This window comes from Echiichthys vipera (genome assembly GCF_963691815.1).
Source record: "Echiichthys vipera genome assembly, chromosome: 12".
Lineage (NCBI taxonomy): Eukaryota > Metazoa > Chordata > Actinopteri > Perciformes > Trachinidae > Echiichthys > Echiichthys vipera.
In genome coordinates, this window is record NC_139837.1 from 18,417,525 (window position 1) to 18,438,561 (window position 21,037).

A 21,037-nucleotide genomic window follows, 5' to 3' on the forward strand; every position below is an offset into this window, starting at 1 on the left:
GTTAAAACATACCCAATATAACATAACATTTCAAGATAAGTCTAATCATTTCATATAATATTATTCTGCACTGTAGCATGGCATCATATAGCATTACCATCATATAGCATTACATAGAGTTACCTGATATAAAATATATAAAATAAATATATAAAATGAGATAACAGAGTTAGTTAGTTTAAACATTGTCACATCTGAAAAAGCAGGCCCTGAGCTACTATACTTTACAGTATAAGAGCACTCAAGAGAGACAAACACAAAGACTGTTGAGGCAGCAGAAACGGTGAGAAACGACCAAATGCATGCTCATTAACTGAGAAGAACTATCAAATGGGCCCACTCAGGTGAATCACACACCATTTGAGTCCATGAGGAAACTTCTCTCTGATATCAGTTCTATGAAAATGACCCCAGATACAAAAGTACTGATTACTTTCCCCCAGAAAGTCCATTTGTCTGGGAGATTGTTTTTATCTACGGTTTGATGGGGTCTGCCTCATCAGACTGGAAAGTGAGGATCAGAAATAGGCTCTCTGGTTTAACTTGTGCACAAACTGATGCTCATAAAAGCAAAGTTACGGCATTAAGAAGTTAAAGTAAATGAGTCTTTCTTGTTCTTGAACTTCTTACTTTTCTCCCAGTAATGACTGTGGTGCGGTAAGCCCTGTCAGGCCAGTTATACTAAACATTGGTGTAAATGCCTCCGAATAAGTCAGGCTCCAATGCACAAGGTTTATTTAATGGCTCTGCACATGATCTGAGGCTTGGGGCAACACAGCCTAGTCTGACCACGGCAGAGGGCGGTCGACAGGAACCACTCTTGTCCCAGTGGTGTTTTAGGATGCTCACAAAGCAGATACCTGTCTCCATATCGGCCACATAAACATATGCTGACATGTCGGCACACGCACAGTCTCCCCACAATATTACTGCTGGGTAAAGGCAATTATTACAAGTGGCAGTGTATAATAGGATATCTTGGCACCTGCCCTAATGGCTAGAGTGCAACTCTTGGTTAGCTAATGGAGATCCGAGAGGACAGAAGAGAAGTGCAGTCAATCCCAATGCATCTCAAAGCTCTTCCTGTTTGCCTTAACTGCTGTCGGCTCCCTTCTTACCAGGCAAGCTATCAAATGTAGTGGTGTGCCAGTGGAGCAGAAGATAAGGCTTGATCTATTTTTGAACTATTCATCCAAGCAATAGCTAAAGAGATAGGCATATAGGAGTGCACCACATATTAGAAACACTTTTCAATATAATGCAGTCCAATACCTGACATCTGTCTAACACTGTGTCGATAACCAATCACAACTGTAAGTTCCACTATGCTTTGAGTGTAATTACATCTCTCCAAAATGTTCAGCCTTCTTTACATCCAGCATTCATACCCTTCACCATCACAGGAAAAGCATAAATATGAAATGTGAACTTTAACGTCAATCTGAGTCTGAAAGATACCACTCTTCTACGCATCTGCACTAAAAAAGATGTACAGATAAAAAGAGAAAATGTAAAGCTGGGATCTCCTCCCACTCATGCATGGAGGCAAGTGGTGCATCTGGAAAGTGCAGGAACATGTTTGCCGGGCCTGAAAGGCTAATGCTATGCAGAAGTGCCTTATGCCTGCATTCTTATTATCACTGCTGTAGATGAGCTCCTTGCTCACCTGCCAGCAAAAGACACCAGCTGACATGAGTGAAAATCATGAAAAGTTTTCCTCTTTAGGGTTTAGCTTAGAGCAGCCCCATTGCAACGACAGTAACTTAGCGTTCCTCCCCAATTCTGCCCTCTTGTCCAAATATGGTCACTTCTGATTCCAAAATACCAAGATGATGGTCAAATGCCAAACTCCTTGACTTGACATCAAAACACTAGTCCAAAAACCAATGGGCCACGTCAGGGTGCCCAGGTCCATTATTTTTTACAGTCTATGGGGTTATGAATTCAGATATCTGTAGGTAATGGGACAAGCTAATCGTGATCATAAATCACGATGGTGACTAACTTCTGACTTTTACTGAAAAAACATATGATGTAGAGTATTTAATCATTGAACAGCAGCAACAATGTAGTACTAGAAGGAAAATTGCCTTTTATGTTAAACAGCTTGACCACATTGGGGCAATCAAAGCAAAGTAATTCTCTGGAGCTTAATCAAATCTCTTAGACCTTTCCAAATATAAAAAGTCTGCTGCCTCAATGTGGGCTACGTTATTTAGCTAATATATTCAAGTTCATTGCTCTGGTAAAGACTTGGTTGTAAAAGAGCTGGGCCTTTCGCCAACAGTAATGGTATTAGAACGTATACTCTACAAGGCATACTTCAAGTACACTTGGGGTTGTATGGGGTTTTTCACTTGCGTTAGTATCAATTTTCACACTTTGAAAGTGTCAACACAGTTGGCCTTAATGGACACACTTATAATTTCTTGTAGACCATGAGGTGATTTACTTTTGTTCACAGTCAAAGAGTTTCATAGGCATACAGCTGACAGGTGACATGGGCAGTCCTCTCTCTACTGTTCCAACTTTAAAAGACAGCTGCTGTTACGATGAAAATGTACTTGACAGGCTGACAAAAACATCCTGGCAAAACCACTATAAATTATGACATCTCTAACTATCTGTATTTATTACTGTGCAATTACAGTAGCGAGGAAAGGTAACAAATAGTATACCAGCTTGCTAATGGACGTTATAATGAGTCACATGTGACTTAGGGCTATGTGGAAGCTATTGCAGTAACAGCAACACTGGGAGAATGTGCAATGACACCCACCTGCCTGGAGGAATGTGCCTACCGCAGCACTAATGTGATTAACTGAGTAGTGTTGGTGCACAGCTATTCACACACATAAAGCCTTGCATACTGTACATTATATACAGACGTACACATGGCTCTCAGGCATTATTAGATTCATAAACCTTGGTCCCATCCGTCCCCTTCATTCCCTCTGCATCACTCCCATTGAAGCCAAACTATTACAGTTGTCAGGGGGTGGGGCATTCATCAGGGAATGAATAGAGACATAAAAGAGAGAGTGAAAGAAAGAGTATGGATAAGATGTATGTTCAGGTAAGAGAAAGTACAGTGAGAGAGAGGGAGGATAAGAAGAATGGGACATGGAGGGAGAAAGCAGAAACACATCGGCCACGATAAGTGGATGAATGAGAAAAGAGCCTGCTGAATGTTTAAACATTTACTTTTATTCGGACTTGTCTACATTCACTGCTGCTCCTCTCCCCCATAGACCAAAATGGCATCACCACATGGAAAATGTAGCGTTTTAAGTTTTCAGTGCATCTTCAAACAGATTATGAGAGCCTTATCATGTCACTGCCAAGTAGGCAAAGTCCTCACAAGCTTCCCATTGACAACTCTGTGAGTCTGTTTGTGTGTGCGTATTCATACAAGCAATTTGACAGCAGTACTGGAAATATTCTGAAAGGACTTACCTCCAAAGGGCTTCTGAGGGGAAATGTTGTCGGTTTCCAATTATTTTTTGTTCTTTATTCTTTTATATGCAAGTGGTAGCATTTAATAAGGCTCTCCTCTTTTTAAGTGAAGAAATTGCCTGGTATAATGAGTAAAAAATTCACCATGTCGTATAATTCATCAGAATTTCAGTGAACTCTTTCAAAGCAGAGAAAGAGATTTGGATGAAGTGAAAGGTGGCCCCCCCTAAAGCTGGTAGGTGACAGGTAATTTATTTTGCAGTCACATAAGGACTTACAGAGGTGACGTGTATTTCTCGAATGCCCCCTGTCCACCCACAAGTTCCCTCTCTTTGGAAGTTTGAGGTTTATTTCAGGCTGACTTTCAACAACAAAAACATATTAACAAATCACATCACATCAACAACCTGACACAGGTGTAGGCTGAAGCTCTTGCTTATAATGCCTATCCTTTTTAAGCAAATCATGTATGAAAATATGGAAATGTGTATAATATATATACAATATATACATACATACATACAGATATACACATACTGTACATACCTACACACTATTTTTTAAATAACTCTTACATAAGAGTAAGACTATTTGTAAATAACAATAAACACGTCTTACAAAAAGATTGTGTATGCAAGAGAATTGCACAATTACAATCAAAACAAACACAGCTTATCCTTTACTTTTTTTTCATTACTTCCTTTCTGCTCAACCATTTTCATATTGTTTCAGTATATTATTTTTAAACCGTTGTGAAAACTTACTCAGTGTTCTACTTTCTTTAAATCCGCAGTGCATAAATTTACTCCTTTAACTGACATACAATGATATTTTGCATTGGTCCTCACTAAACATTTAATAAACCTACAATTGTTTTCTTAAATCATGCTGGTATTCTTTTATTGTAAACAATTCTAGGATACTTTTAAGTAATCTGTGTTTTTTTGCTTTGTACATGATTTGTAATGTTTTTAGTTATTTCAGAATTTTTAGTTTATTTTAGAATCTTTAGATCAATAAAAAAAGGGTTTGTTGGTTCTCTGTAGGTGGTTTTCTTTACGTTTCATATGGCTCTCTTTTGAAGCATACATATTGAATTGGTATTTGTTTTGTATGTGTTTCCCCATACTTCCACACATTAGGTAATGTATGGAAGTACAAGGGAACAATACAGACTATATAACGACTTTACATTTAACAAATCTTTTACTTTAAATAGTATTGCAATTGACTTGGAAATCTTGTTTTTGATATAAGTTATATGGGGCTACCAATTTATTGTCTATTATCACTCTTGATAATGATGACCGACACCCTTTCTATTTCAACTTTGTTTATCATAAGTTTACTCAGTGAATTTGATAAACGATTACCAAATATAATACATTTTGTTTTACTTAAATTAAGCGTCGGTTTATTAGAATAAAACCAATTCATTTTCTATTGTATCCAAAAGTTGCCTCAGATTCTCACCAGAACAGAATATATTTGTATCATCAGCAAATAATATCCGTTTTAATACTTTGGAAACCTCACATATATCATTAATGTATAGGAGAAACAGTAATGGACCCATCACTGAGCCATGGGGCAACCAACATGTAACCTGCAACATATTGTTGTCTTTTCTCAAAATAGTTACTTAACCAAGAGTGAGATACCCCTCCAATACCATATCTTTTTCAAATATGTTTTATTGAGCACCAACTAAACAAAGTGTACACAATATAGAGACTCTTGAAAATATGAAACAGTGCGCCTGTGTATCTTTGAAATTTGTAAAATAATAGGCCATGGTCAACAGTATCAAATGCTTTTTTAAGATCCAAAAAAATACCCCCACTGTATAATCTTTATTTTCTATTGCACTCTATTCAACTCTATAACTGTGTGTGGTTGTCCTATTGGTTCTAAACCCATATTGCTGACAATTTAATACTTTGTGTTTTGTAACAAAGTCATTTAATCTTGTATAAAAAAATATTTTCAATATTTTGGAAACATGTGATAGCAAAGAAATGGGCCTATAATTTGAGAGTGCATGTCTATAACTTTAGCAATTTCCATTTTACTAGTAAATAGGCCTGTTTGAAGAGACACACTGCAAATATATACCAGTGGTTTCCCAATACACTCAATAATGTGTTTGACTAAAGACATATCCATGTCATTCCAGTCTGTTGACTTCTTACTTTTAAATGATTTACCTGTATCAATAATTTATTTTTCATCTGTTCCCCCTTATGAACATATATTGCTTATTTGCCTTACTTGATTTTCTTTCTTCATTACTTTTGCTACCAGTCTTTATAATTTCTTTAGTTGGGACCAACATTTACAAAAAAGTCATTAAATTAATTTGCGATCTGCTCCTTATCATTAATTGTTGCATTATTCTTTGTCAAAAAGTAGGTTGGGTAACCTGGCCCTCTGACCTAATTTCTAACTATTTCATTTAATATTTTCCATGTAATTTCTATATTGTTTCTGTTATTTTCCAATGATTTACTAAAATAATCTCTTTTGATGTTTCTCATAATGATGGTCAGTTTATGTTTGTTTAACTTATATGCTAGCTGTGCTTCTTTTGTTCTTTTCTTGCATGCTTTCTGTATGCCTTTTGTTAACCATGGTTTTTTAGCATATTTTTGTTTCACCAATTTCCTTATGAAAGGACATTTTTTGTCATGAAGAGTTGTTGTAATGTACAAAAATGTGTAATAGGCATCATCTACATCTTCAACATAAACCTAATTCCAGTGTTGTTTCATTAGGTCTTCTTTAAAAGCGTTGATTGCACATTGTGTTTTTATGTCTAATTAGTTTGTTAACTTGCATATTATTCCTTACGTCCTAAGAAGTCCACTTGATATTTTTCAATCAATGACATTGGTAAATATAGTGTCAATTAATGTAGCACTATGTGTTGTAATTCTACTTGGTCGTTTAATGGAGGGATGTAAACGTTAATGAATTCTGTTGTTGTAATGTGTTCATGTGGGTTCAGTAGATCTATGTTAAAGTCTCCACAAACAAAACACATTTTCCTACTGTTTATACTGTCATACAGCCCCACTAATGCCTTCTTGAATGTTTCAATACAAGAACCCAGAGTTCTATACACAAAGCTTATAATCATATTTCCATAATCCATCCATAACTTTGTCTATGACAAGTGACATACTGTATTACTCACAAGTCTGCTTTTTTATAATTTGTGTCAATGTACAGAGCAACTCCCCCTCCCTTTCTTTTATTTCTGCTCATAAAAAGCATCTCATATCCCTCTGTTTTAAACATCGGAGCCTGATCATCAATGAGCCAAGACTCAGAGATCGCTATTACTTTTAGTTTTTGTTCAATTTGATGTAAACACTCTTGGATCTTTGAGGAATTTGAATTTAGGCTTCTGCTGTTGAAATATATTATGGATATTGCTCCATCCATTTTTACCTTAACATTAAACTGTTCTTCAGTATAATAGTATATATAATTTTAGGTATACACAAGCTATATATGTATATTGCACAGGCACACCCAGGCAATGTATACACACAAATCAGCACACACAAAGATACTGTCAATTATCCTCCTCCATTGATTTAAAAGTAATTACATTTGCTACTAACTGCTTGCTGCCACCGCCACTGCTCTATAGCACTTCTGGCCACCTGCATAATGAATGAACATAGGACACTTTTTTAGGACCAGAAATAAAACCTGCTTGTTACGATGGCAGAAAATGCAGTTTCCATGTATGAACTGCTGTGCAGTGAACACTTAGTTTACCGGACTAGTGAGTGAAAAAGCCCTTCACTTATACATCAACGATTCAACCAAGCAGCCGTGTGTCATTGAAGAAAGGCTGGCTGACCACTACTGTCTAAAAATAAAGACTTTTTGTATTATTGAGAAGGGTAGGAGTACAACATCGAGGAGCGTCTTGGTAAAACTTCGAGCTGCAAGGGCGTACAGCAATAACTCCGTTGAACTTCTAAAGAATTGCAATGAACATGGTCTCCTATTTTTAGCACCTCTGTGATTATGATGTCTGACTTTGTGAATGCTGGCAGCCAGCACTTTGTCACTCGTTGTGTGTCGAGAAGTGCGATCTGTGTATTTGCTGTGGATTCGGCAGCAGTGCTGAAGCAGGCATTCTACACTACTTCCCTTCTATTTGTGTCACTCAATCATGGGAATCTATTAGAGCCGACACATTAAATACTTGCAACTGCACAGAATCTTAAACAACTTGATGTGTACAACTGACAGTGATGATGATTCTCACACAATCCGGCAGTTAACTTTTTTTTAGCCTTGCACCACCGCTCCACCCGACAACAAAAGAGGCTTGATTCCTACACCAGTAATAATTTACCATTTACAGGATTACAAGTCTCACTGCCTAATCAATCGGAAGGCTCTCAGAAATTGTGCATATGCTGCTGTGCATTGCCTAGTTCACTGCAAGGCATTACGCAACATGTTTACACAAGTCAGTGTAGTTCCTTGATTCTGACAAAACCTACAGCTCATCCAAAGCCGTCTTTTGTTAAGCTGTATGGAGTTCCACTCTCATTCAGTATTGCCAGCGCTGGCTTGCTCTATCAGATACAGTCAGTGAAGCTCACACACCCACAGAGAGTACAGTCGGCAAGGTACATACATTACTACATGACAGTGCACAACAGGAGTCTGGGGGAGATCAAAGCTGACATGACATCCAGTTGAGAAGTTGTTCTTGTACTAAGAGCGCCTTTTTTCTGCCTGAAATACTCCTCATCCAAGCATCCTCCTCAGGCATAAATGTGATGCAGGAATGACATTCATGAGGCAGATCAGAGAAGTGGTGAACCAAATTCATGTGCATGCAAAAGTATCCAGAAATAATATCATAGTGTGTTTATTATTATGACTGTCCATATTTAAATACAACTGCATTTTTGTATTTAATATAATTGAAATAATTATGGAAGGGTTTTACAAGTAGCCAATATCATACTGAAAAAGCCAATAGTCCAAAAGTCAGATTACCATATCCAATTAAGATAATCTTTCAGCCAAACTGCTTAAACACGCCCATTTTTCCCACTACTACTGCATGCATATTCCCATTTACTGTGAGATGATAAAAATACAATGTTTGAATACTGCACGTTATATTTTAGGAGTTAAATATGTGCTCAACGATTCATAATAGAGCGAGGGGGGGCTTTACCTTCTTCAGAGCTGACATCCTAGGTGGATCCTCCTCCTGCAAAAGCCCGTTCACATGCTGAGGTCCCAAGCCAAGTTTGGAGGGTGCGCAAATCCTAAGTCAGCCCAGTGCTGATGCTGAGCCATGGGGTCCCTGCTTAGTATTCTCATCTCGCCTCCACCTCGTCCTACGGATGGCTGGCGCACGCCCCGAGCCGCTGTTATTACATGATTCAAACACACGGGGAGCTCCAGTATGATGTACCGCACTCACCACACTTGATGAAAAGAAAGTTGGCAATGTAAACTGCCCTGAAAATAATGTCGGCTTGATCATTTGGGCTCGGAGACACGCATGCGAAAGCGACTTAAGATCATTTGGAAGTAGTAGGAATTACATTTGAATTCGTCTTACATTTAATATCACAGCAGCAATTTGTTTCACTTTAACTCCCTGTCTTTCTAGTCAAACACACAGTGGTTGAACATTTCCAAAGAATGACATGGTTTTACATATTAACTGAACAACACTGCTCCATAAGCCGATTAAAAGGATGGATTCTACTGATTAAAAAAATATATTGATATGTGATGTGCAAAGTGTATGTCTTTTCTGACAACGATGGTTACGTTAAATTGACGCTAGTTTCAATGTGAACTGGCGCCCCTGGACCAACTGAGCGTTTCCTCTGCAGTCCTACCAGTCTATGAGCTCCTGCCGGGAGGGAAGAGTGCAGCTAGAGGAGTCGTGTTATTATCGCACTTTGACAAGCGTAGCTTTTTAAAGTATGGCTTACTCTAGCCATTCATTCAGCTGCTTTAGCACGGCGCATTACACGGCTCGTTTTGAACCTCTGTTATGAAGCGAGCTCGTTTTAAAAGCGAGCAGACTGGGTAGCTAACTCAGCTAGCATATTAGCATTAGCCAGATGTGACTTTAAAGCTTCCGTCCTCTTCGCGTCCACTCAGATATATGACAATATGGCACATAGGAAAGAAGGTGAGCAGCACAAGTGTCCTCTACAGCATTATTAATCTCATGGGAAAACTCAAAGGTGTATAAGTGTATGTTATATGATTGTAACGTTCTGCAACTAGATCGTTACCGTAGCTAGCGGCCTAAGTCTCGCGTTAAGTGGAGGGACGTTGTAAACAAATACACGTGCTCCACTGTCAGATTATTACTACAGTCAGTTTTCACATATCGCTCCAATACCGATGTCCAATACAAAGTAATTGTAATGTGTCTACTCTTTCTCCATTTGTACAATAACACCACACCTCATTGTGTATTCGGGTATATATTTATCTTGTTTCTTACATTGTATTTTATGTTTTGACTATTGATATTGCTAATTATTGAAAGCCGCTACACTGTGTTCTATAAACAAAGACAATAAAGAAGTTCTAATTCTAAGATCCTGTAAAAACAGGGCTTCTGGGGATATCTCACAGCTTGTTGCCAAGTTTTTTTTTTGGTTCTTTGGTGTATTTAATAATTTAAACAATATTTATCAGATCAGTGATGCTTCTTTTATAACTTGGTGCCTTGGGAAGTATAGTATTACCATTATAATTGTCATTGTTATTATTAGTTGTATTTATATTATAGCAGTAGTGCTATGCAACATGCACATACCTCATCAAACAGCACCAATGTCGAGGTTGTTGGTCAAGCTGAGTTGTTCTTTGACTTCATCCTTTTTACTACATCAACAAAACATTTGTATGAGACATGCACCTTATTTGATAAGAATTAAACAGAAGATATTTGGCATGAGGTTTAAGATTACTTGGTTTAGATTATTGCTTACTCACATACAAATATGAAGTCAGGTACTTGGTACTTACAATGTATCAGACTAACAGGTTGTGGTAGCTCTAAGATTGTCCTTTTTCTTGTGTCACTTAGTATTTCAATCAAAAGTACTCCAGAGACTTTATCCTGCAGTTCCCAAACTGGAGAAAGAACCCAGCCCACCATGCATTGTAGACGCTCTCTCCAAAAAACCCTATGTGAAAAGAAAAGCCTCTCAACAGGACACTGTCATCGGTGAGTTCACATTCAGTTCACCAGTTTAACTTCACAAAAGCACTAAGTACAATTTATTGGGAGAAAAATATTTTCCTTTTTTAAAAAATATACACAATAACATACCATGCTGCTTTTACCATTGGAGTTTATTACTTTCCTTTATTTGCCATGTCTGTCTCAGGAGATGCAGAGATGACACAGAGTGCAGCCAATTCAGGCAGGCGGATGTATACTGTTCTACCTCCTCCTGCAGGCTACAAGACAGATCCAAAGGAATCCATCACACTACCCCAGTTAGAACACATAAATAGTGCAGAGGATCCAGCTGGTAAGGCAACAATAATCTTACATTTATGGACTTGTGCTATGCACCATAAAGCTAGGAGCGATTTACTGCATTAGGTTTCTCATGGTTGGCTCTCTTTTGTATTAAAGTCACTCTTGATTGTCTCTGACACTCTAGATAAGGGAAACAGACAGTGATTATCAATTGTGTTTCTGAACTAAGGAGAACTTGAATGCAACGCAGATGGTATTTGAGCCTGGGTGATTTTTACTTTGATCTTTTTGTTGTTTGTCAGAGTAAACTTACCCATGCTGCAGTTGATATGCACCATTTAGAGACTTTATTTTGGCTGAGCTCCATCAGCAGTTTCTCTTCTTCTGTAATAAGAGTCCTGGCTCATTACATGTGTCTCTGTACCTATCATCCTTAATGCAGACCTCCGTTTACCTGACAGGTTTCTGCTTTACCTCAATGAAAAAGAAGAGTTTTTGTGGCTGAGCACGGCTACGGCTAATGCTTATTTTCATCAATGATTAATCTGTCGATTATTTTCTCGATTAATCAATTAATTGTTTAAAAATGTTGATCTGTGTTTTTTCAAAGCCCAATGTGACATCCTCAAATGTCTTGTTTTTTCCATAACTCACAGGTATTCAGTTCATGGTCATAGAGGACTAAATAAACCAGACAATATTCACATTTGAGAAGATGGAATCAGAGAATTTGGAATTAAAAACAATACATAAATACTCAATTATGAATCGATTATCGATTCATTTAATAGTTGACAGCAATTGTAGCTGCTCTGTGGCTGAGACAGTGCAGCTTCTAAAGGTGCCCACTAGAATAAATGATGAGGTTAAGTTTCCCCTTTATTGGACTACCAATTTTTTGTGTTTATCGCAATCCGCTTGAAAGAATTCTCCGTCCCCCTTTGCCGAGCATCATATTGATGTGAGATGCTTTGGTTCACTTTTTATCTACTGCAAAAGGAAAGAATTGATAAAAAATCATCATGAATATTTCATACTTGTACATGCTCTGGGAAAGATGCAACTCAGTGCACTCCCATGACTGCAGCAAACAGTACAGTGCTGCGCAAATGGCCTATCACACAAGTAACAAAAGGACAGCAAGTTCAAGTTATTTCTTAGCTTTTGCTTCATTGATTCCCATATAGACAAGTCCTGTACGTGGTTTTTGTTTGTTGTCACTACAATCCATGATAGACTAAACTGAGCAGTGGCTCTGTCCTGAATTGCTTCTCAGTATTGGTCGCTGCATTATCCTTGTCTCAGCTGCAGTATGTTCTAGCTGCAAGCCAGTTCACTGCTCAGTAGTATGAATGGGTCACTAAGAATTTGATGGGAGCTGGTTTCTTTGACCTCTCAATGCCTCTTGAGTTGTTAAGCAGAGGGGAGTTGTTGCGAGGTGGAGAGAGAGTGCCATTTCTGTATGGGCCCACTGTTAAGCTGTAGTCATTGTTTGAATATTAAAGCCATGTAAACATGTTCTAGTAGGAATTCAAAATACAAGTATGAACCTGAAAATGACCATAATATCTCCTCTTTAAATTGTAGATTGAATTAATAAGACATAAAAATAGAGAGTTTTAATACTGATTTACCTGAAAATAAACCGAACACGACAGCAAAGGACACTTTTCAAACTGCAAACCAAAATAGAACTGACCTCAGGTTGTGTGTGTGTGTGTGTGCGTGCCTGCGTCAGATTGTACGTACTGTGGTGATTGTGTAGATCTTCTGTGCTGCAAGGTTGAAGATGTGTGTGATGTCTGGACAGACATGGATGAAAACTGCAACTCGTTGACTTGTTGGCGGAGGCATAAAACTGCTAACAGTTTTTTTTTTTTTTTTAACTCATCAAGACTTTCTGATCTTGTTGCCCACAGAGGGGAGCATCCATGATAGCAATGAAGAACTAGACGGAGATAAAGAGAAAGAAGAAATTATGAGAAAAAGGAGGAGAAAGAAAAGGAAACCAACCCTCCACCAAGATTCTGGTAAAGATGGAGCAGCTCCAACAAGTGAGGCCGCTACAGGTCACAGTCCGACACCTGTGGATGAGGGAGGAGAACACATTAGCAAGAATAAGAAGAGGAAGCTGAAGAAGAAACGGCACAAAGAGAAGCTGCTTTCCATGGGTCTGATGCCCCGGGCCGCTGCTCTGGAGTTCACATACCGAAAAGATGAGGAGCAGGAGGCAGAGGAAGAGGAGGAGGAGGAGGAGGAGGAGGAGAAGAATGAGAGAAGAGCTGTTGAGGTGTCAGACTTCCTAAGGACAACACTGGAACTCTATATGTCAGATTGTAAGTATTGAGCAGAGCACTGTTTTTTTTTTTTTTGGATCAGCTAATGTTCTTTGTGCCATTGCTAGATCTTGTGCTCATTTAATATTTGGAAAATGAACACCCTGCCAAGGAAAAAATAAATATATACTATATATATATATATAGTATATATTTATTATATATTTATATTAGATGCTCTGATGATGGCTTTCTGGGATGAAGTTTGCAAACACAATGAAATTCTGCCAAATCCTGAAAACAAGTTAATGAAGAATTCAATGCACTTCTGTCACAGCACATCTCTGCTTTTCTGAGACATGATGCAACAAAGCCAGCATGTACTAAACAGAACGGTTGTTTTTTTTAAATGTAGCAGCAATAATTTGATGAAAGTGTAATTAGCTTAAATTGCAGTGCCATTAGAATGAACTAGATGGAGAAACCTAAGACTGTGAGCTTGTTTTAGTTTCCAGATGTATCTATGTCTGAGTAGAGACTAGTAATCATTGAAAACAGCTCTGATTTATTAGCATTTCTTTTTAAAAATGAAACCAAGACAACCCACTATAATATATGTTACAATGCTTCAGATATTAAATAAAATAAATAACTCTTAATGTGGAGATTGTTTGCAGCAGACTGATGAAACAAAATCCAGAGATATATAAGAAATAGAAAATGATATGTTCATGCCTTTAATTAAAAGACCACCTTTCACTTCTTCCTTGCTCCCCCAGCCTCGACGCGCGTAGACAAGCTTTCCCTCCAGTCTGGGACAGTGGATGACCTTCTGAGCAGCATAGCTAGTGGAGGCAAGCCCACCTCTGTCCTGAAGCACCTCTACAGTCTCAAGGCCTTTGTTCAGCAGCAAGAGACAGACAAACTGAAAAAGGCCCTGGAGGAGATCAATAACTCTTCTGCTATGTCTGCAGGTCAGTGATGCATCGATCAGTCATAAAACATCTAATTTAAAGAGGGTTTAGTTATGGAAAATCATGACAGGTTACATCACATGAAAAAGATGGGATCTTTGTACTTAATGCTGCTCAACGCTCGTGTCATGCACTCATCCCAGTCCTTACTGGCCTCTTCTTGCTGGGATCCACTCCGGCACTTTATTGACCTGCCACTGCATGTTAATACATGCCTCTGTCTGTCTGGGCTTGCCTTCTACTCTACTCACCCTTACATTAATATGTATTGTTTGCCTTCGTATACCTGCCCTTACTTGCCTTCATCAGCCTTTACTTGAACGTACATGTCCTTAATTTGCAATACTAGGACAGGTCTTGTCCATATTACGCCTCACACACAGGCGACCTCCACTATGAGGTAACTAACATGTTTCAACTTGCTTATCTTACCTTAACTCTATCAACAGCCAAAACAACTCATGATTCTCCAGACACGTTTTCACCTGTGCATGTGTGTTTGTGCATTTGCTATCTGGCTGCATAATAGGATCAGCAGGGACTTTGTAGCGATCACATGCACAAGTGTGTATGTGTGGTAAAGAGAGGGAGAAGTAGAGTGAGAGAGAGAGCAGCCAGGAGATTCAGGCCACTTGCGTATCAGTGTTGCCTCTGCCTTTCCCCGTCTCCAAGACAACACCATGTACAAAACTGTTCGCTCTCTCTCTCACAAGCAGAGCCCACATTATAGTCTGTCTCAGTCGGCCTATCCACTCCATGCACCTGCTCCACAGCTGCCTGAAAGCTTTTATAACCCCACTCCTTACCTGCCTCATATTGTATAATCGTATGATCATCATGCTTTTATTCTCTGTTTTTAAATTCAACTCCACCAACAGATTGTATCAGAGCAGAGCTCCTTGGGAATGAATCTTTTTAGTTTGTAAAGATGTTCTGAACATTAAGGTCCCATATTGTAAAAAAGTAAGATTTCCATGTCTTTTTTTAATTGTAAAGCAGTTCAAGGTGTTCTATAAATACTGTGAAAGTATCAAAAAGCTCAATCCACAGAGAAAGAATTGCAAACAGCCTGTATTCAGAAACTGTGCCTTCAAACGAGCTGTCAGGACTTCCGTATGGTTGTGATATCACAACTCTAACATCGGAAGATTAATATAGGAAGAAAGTGCCGCTTACAGTCATTCCCCTGCTACAGTGACCACCAAATGCTCAGATGCCAAAGACCCAGAAATAGTAACTAATTGGACTAGGATGAGTAAAAATAATGTGTTTTTTGAACATTAAAGCATGTAAACATGTTCTAGTACAAACCTGAAATACAAGTATGACCCTGAAAGATTATCAAAATATGTCCCACTTAGGCTATGTTAGCATTTTAGGCAAAAACACATTCTTGTTGACTTCACATTTATGAATCGCTACCGTAAGAAAGATTTTAATAATTTCTTGTCGTTGATTAACATCCACCTTGTGAATGCAGCTTTCTGTATTTTAACAGACCCCTCATCCACAGTCACACAGGAGCAAATATGTGTACTTGTAGAGAGATGTGCCTTTAAAGTTCCAAATCTCCTCACTCTATCTGCCCTTGCAGTGGCAATGAGTTGACTGCTGGGGCAGGTTTAAAGTTGATTTCCTTTAAACATATTTTTCTGCACCCTGGAGTTCCTCTATGAATGATAATAGTAATAACTTCTTCAGAATAAATAAAATAAAGATTCCATCTTGGGTGGGAGCCAGAGTGTTAGGTTGACTGTGTACATGAGAGGTAGTAAGTACATTTGAAAATTGACTGGGGATTTTGATTTATTATGCAGAAAATACAACCGCAACTAAGTCTCTTTGGTGAAAACACTGACTGTTCCTCTGGCAGTGCATTGTCAGCTGTAACTGAAATGTACTCTTTTTCTCTTTGTGTTGTAGAGGAAACCACTGCAGTGGTTTCCCTGTTCCAGTACTGGATCACAGACATTCTTGCCATGCAAGGAGAGCAGAAGACAGGGCTTTCTACAACAAACCCATGAGAGATTGAGTCACGGTAACAGAGACTCACTTCAGAATGTTCTTGGAATTTTCTACTCATATACTGCTTTTCACAATGTTTGACTTCATGTGATTCTGCATAAGTTATTTTGTTATTATTAAATATTTGTCCATTTCATCTTTGCCTTTGTCTAATCCATTGTCATGCCTTGTACACTGCACAAGAATAATACAAAGCCAGTTAATCCTTCTGCCCACCATGAGTAAGCTTGAAGGTGTCATTATCGACCAAGCTGTTACTTATCTTAACTGATATTAACATAACATCCGTCCTCCTCTCTTCACCTTTCAATTGCCAGAATGGCAAATGTCAGCTCTGCTGGAGCTCCAGCATTTTCTGCAGATGTGATGACATTTAAACCCAGCCAGTTAACCTAATAGCTCCTGAAATATCTACAATACATTCCCCCAAATCAATTTCTGACCAGGTTGTTATTCCACATGCCTTTTCAAATTGGCTGTTTCACCTAACTGCACATGGTCTTCAGAGAGGCGATACTGATGATACATAGGAATCATTAATACCATTACTTGATCCCCACACACACTTGTTACCCTTATCTAACTATTATAGCAACACATTATGTTCTTGGGAAGCAGTACCACCTGGGGAGTCAGTAACTTAACCTTCCGCGTCAGCTCACCATACCTGTCTACAGCTCAGATAATCTAGTCTGATACATGTTTACATGACTCAATGCCAGGGGATAAGTTCAGGAAAAGGGCAGAGAATAATCCCGGCTTGACAGTGCCATTGTGATGACCTGAGTGAGAGTTGTCTGTACCAGCTCTAGAGGGAACAGTATAGAAGGAATGCACCAGTAGACACCAGCAGGTTATACTGAAACACACAGCTTTTAAGTGTGTATGTGTAGAATTGTACTGCTGAACAATTAGCATGAGGGCAGCCATCTGTGGCCTCTAGTCACGGTTGGATGCACCAGGTGCTGATGGAAGCTCAGGGGCTTGTTCTGCAGACATTAGCTAGAGGAATAAATAAGGGCAAAGAGCACATTGCCTGACATGCTTATATAACATTAATATAAAGGGGATCATTAGTGGCTTTTAATTGCACTTTTTTTAGATATGCAAGCTGTGAGGCTCTATGGATGTCAGTCTGCCTGTTGTTCGATCCTCCACTTTGGTCCAGACCGAAATATCTCAGTAACTGTTTGATAGGTTGCCATGGAATTTAATACAGATATTCACAGTGCCCAAAGCATGAATCGTAATGACTCTGGTGATCCCCTGACATTTCCTCTAGGACCACCAGTAGGCACATGTTTCCACATATCCAGTAAAATATATCAACTTAAGGATTGACACAGTCATGTCCCCTGCAGGATGAATAACTTTGGTTATCCCTCAAAGTGTCCATATTTTTTTATAAGACAAGGTATCAAATGATAATGTGAAGGATTACTCTTCGTGATGAAACTAACGAGAATGATCACCTGAATCTGCAGTTCTAACCTTTTTTCAAGGGAACCCAGGGTGATGCTAACTTCCGGGTGTGCCTACAAAAATGTCATTTCTTGCAGCATATCCATAGTAACTATTGGACCCATTTTTCCCAAGCCACGAATCTCCAGAACATTATCACACTAAAATGGCATTTTTCAGACAGATCAGGTGAAAAATAACTTTGTTTGAGACCTTTTTCTGTCTAAGCAACAAAGTCTCACAAGACCTGGTAACACAGTTAGGCTAACGTTAACTATCGTTTGTAAACACCTCAGAAAAAAAAGAGTTTTGTAATACAAAATGTGGCCGTTAGCTATGTTAATATCTAATATTTCTAAAAAGAAAATACAAATAAATTATGCACATATAACTTTTCATCCATCCACATTCACTAAACTTTCAGAGCCTGAAACGCGATGTAGAGAATCTTTGATTTGAAGTCACCAGTGCTTTTAGTTTTTTCTCCTATAGAACTTTAAATTCTAAACAGTTTCATTGTGTGTATAAAACCCAGAGAGCAGCATTAAATGGCAGAGTTCGAGAGTATTCATTGATGCATGAGCTGGGAGGCAGAATTTGGTCCTATTACCAGAGATGAGAAGAAGGTCATTGTTGGCTGCTCTCACTGGAGAGAATTCCTCTCATTCAGCGAGAGAGAAGTTATCAGCACAGCTACCTCATTATAAGACCTCACTCTGAGTCGAGTACCCCTAGGCCAGGAAAGATATTAAACCTTAAAGAAATTTGCTGACATGGTAAGAGAAGTCATTCTCAACATCAACAGAAAAGCATCCAAATCAACCCACTTGGCAGATTTAAATGGGTTCTAGTGACTCTGACTTCAAATGGTTTGGGCCTTCTGTATAAATCCATTAAAAGAACTGCTGAAGTCAGAAAGCAGTTACACTTGATGCTAATGTATCATACAATCTATAACTAAAAACACCTCATTCATCATGTTTCACTTTGTTTTGATGTCAAACGGCATCAAAATCATGCTATTATCCTGTCATTCTACACACACATTCACCATGAACATAGATGAATGCACTCTATTATGATTGGGTGGTAATCACATTATTAATAGAAATAATTTATATATATTCATCATAATGTGTAAAATATCTGCATGCAATTAAAATTAAACTGTTTGTTTTAATTACAGTTTACTTCAATGCTTGAAGGCATTAATTTCCCCAACAGAATTCTCTAGAACAATACAACCACTAAAAGTCGGTGTAATATTTAAGTATCCCCCAGCCCTACACCCCATTCAGCCTTCCTTCTGTTTAGACCGGCTTCTTTGTCTCTTTGTGCCAGCTCCTGTAATCCCCTTAGACACACCACCTGCAGACTGCCTCTTATGTAAAGACAGGAAGGAGACATTATAAGGGCTGAGCAGGCTGTGCAACATCAGATATCTGAGCGCAGGTTGAAGTGTTGTAGTGTCTAAGCGTACGCCCGGACAGTGGGTTTCCCGTCCTGGGAGTCCAGGAAGAGGAGCTTGAGAAAAGAAAGAGCCAAGTGTTATCTGGCCTTTAATTCCTTCCTGATTTAACAGGAGGAGAGCATCTGGTAACGTTCCAAAATGTTTTTCAGAGTCCCAAGGCTGACTCCGGGCTACATCAGGCTGCTGCAGGTGAGTGTGAGCAGTGTGGCAGGTTTTTATGAGATCAGTTGTTTCATTCGTAAAATAAAGTAACTCTGGTTTGGATCTTTCCACATTGTCACAGAAGTGAACAAGAGATTGAGTTAAGAAAATACTGTAACTGCCTGCAGAACATTTGATGAGCTCTTAGATGTACAGTGACATTAAATCTGCCTATTCTGCCGAACAGCAGGAACTTAAAAGTGCTGCATCACAGGACGTTGCTTGCCAGTGATCTTCGAAGCAGAAGTGTTCTGCATCAAACAATTTGTTTTGATTCAAAACCTTCAAAACAAAGAGGCAGAAAACCCCCTCAATGTCTTGGTTTGAAGTCTAGATTATACGGTGCTTGGCATGCCCTGTCTCTACTGGTGGTCCTCAAGGAGTAGAAGGAAGGGGGAAATGAAATAGCTTTGACAGTACTGAGAGCAGCCACTGATGTAAAAAAGTGTTTGCAAGGTTCTAGTTTTATGGGTACCTACAGATGTTTATAGACTTAGTCAGTGCATACCGCAAGTTGGTTTCACTAAGCCTTATGCAGACATTATGCAGCCATTTATTCAGTTGAGTGTCCCAACAGATTGTTGTGACAAGACGATGAACTAGAGTAATATTATATCATAAACATAACATCCATAAATATGAGGTTGTTCCAGGCTTCAGTTCCAGTATGCCTTCCATTTTAGCTCACAGAACACAAGCACCTTTTTCGGTGGTGTTTATCACCAACAATGGAGAAATCCAAGCCTGTGACAGTCCATTGCATTGTAAATTTAAATGGGAACCGGGTGAGTTAGCTACAGGAATGGCTTCTTAACTGTCTGTGACACAGTTCCATTTGAAACTATGAGGTTTATATTATTTGCTCCTCTATACCCTCTATAATTGTCAAGGGCCTACTGAGGAAATTGCCCATGTCGCCTTTGTTTTTCAAAAGAGACGAACTACAATTTGGTAAATTCGTTTTTAATCTCTGTGGGATTGCCGGGAGGATTCGATGAGGCAGGGGGTGAGGTGAACATATTGACACTCAGTCATTGGATGCAGACAAATGTTTTGGTGCTGAGGTGCTTGTTGTCCTCCTTGTTGTCCTCTTGTGTTGTATTGACCTAAAATAGAGCTGCATCCATGCATATACATCTTGTACTTACGCACACAATACAAAGGAAATCCAACATTCCTCTGTTCCCATTTCACCCTCCACTGTTCTCCCCTTTCAGACCCAGGCTTACCATAATATGTCTGTGACGCCTCCAGCTGAGAGGTCCATGCCCGGCATTGCTATGCTGCTGGGGGCCGTGGGGATCGGGATGTGTGGATACGGCTCCAGGCAGTTGGCCCTCTACCACCGGCCCTCTGCCCGTGTGCTGCAGTGGGTTGGCTCACACACCGATGCCAGCATGGTGGGCACAGCAGCCCATAGGACCCCCTTCTTGGATGTTAATCGCTTGGCCGGTGCCTGCCAGGAGATCCCACCTCCCTCCTTTGTGGGCCAGAAGGTTCCCGTAAAATAATAACCTTTTGATGCTAGGTTGAATATAGATCGGCCAACATCATGGTTGTGCTCCAGTAACTACACTTATGCATGAGTAAGATTGTAGCTATGCTGGCCCCCAGTGTGGCCCATGTGCTCTCTGATGATGTGCAAGTGTGGATATTTGACCTC

General features: G+C 39.1%; 1 protein-coding gene across 1 annotated transcript; it reads left to right on the plus strand.

Annotated features, from left to right (window-relative positions):
• The first annotated feature begins 9,382 nt into the window (after positions 1–9,382).
• erich1 (glutamate rich 1) lies at positions 9,383–21,037 on the plus strand. Its single transcript, XM_083924511.1, has 8 exons — positions 9,383–9,652; positions 10,565–10,705; positions 10,869–11,015; positions 12,886–13,302; positions 14,022–14,216; positions 16,140–16,254; positions 19,323–19,362; positions 20,592–21,037. The coding sequence occupies exons 1-6, from the start codon at positions 9,634–9,636 to the stop codon at positions 16,238–16,240; spliced, it is 1,020 nt and encodes a 339-aa protein (XP_083780637.1). The 5' UTR covers positions 9,383–9,633; the 3' UTR covers positions 16,241–16,254; positions 19,323–19,362; positions 20,592–21,037.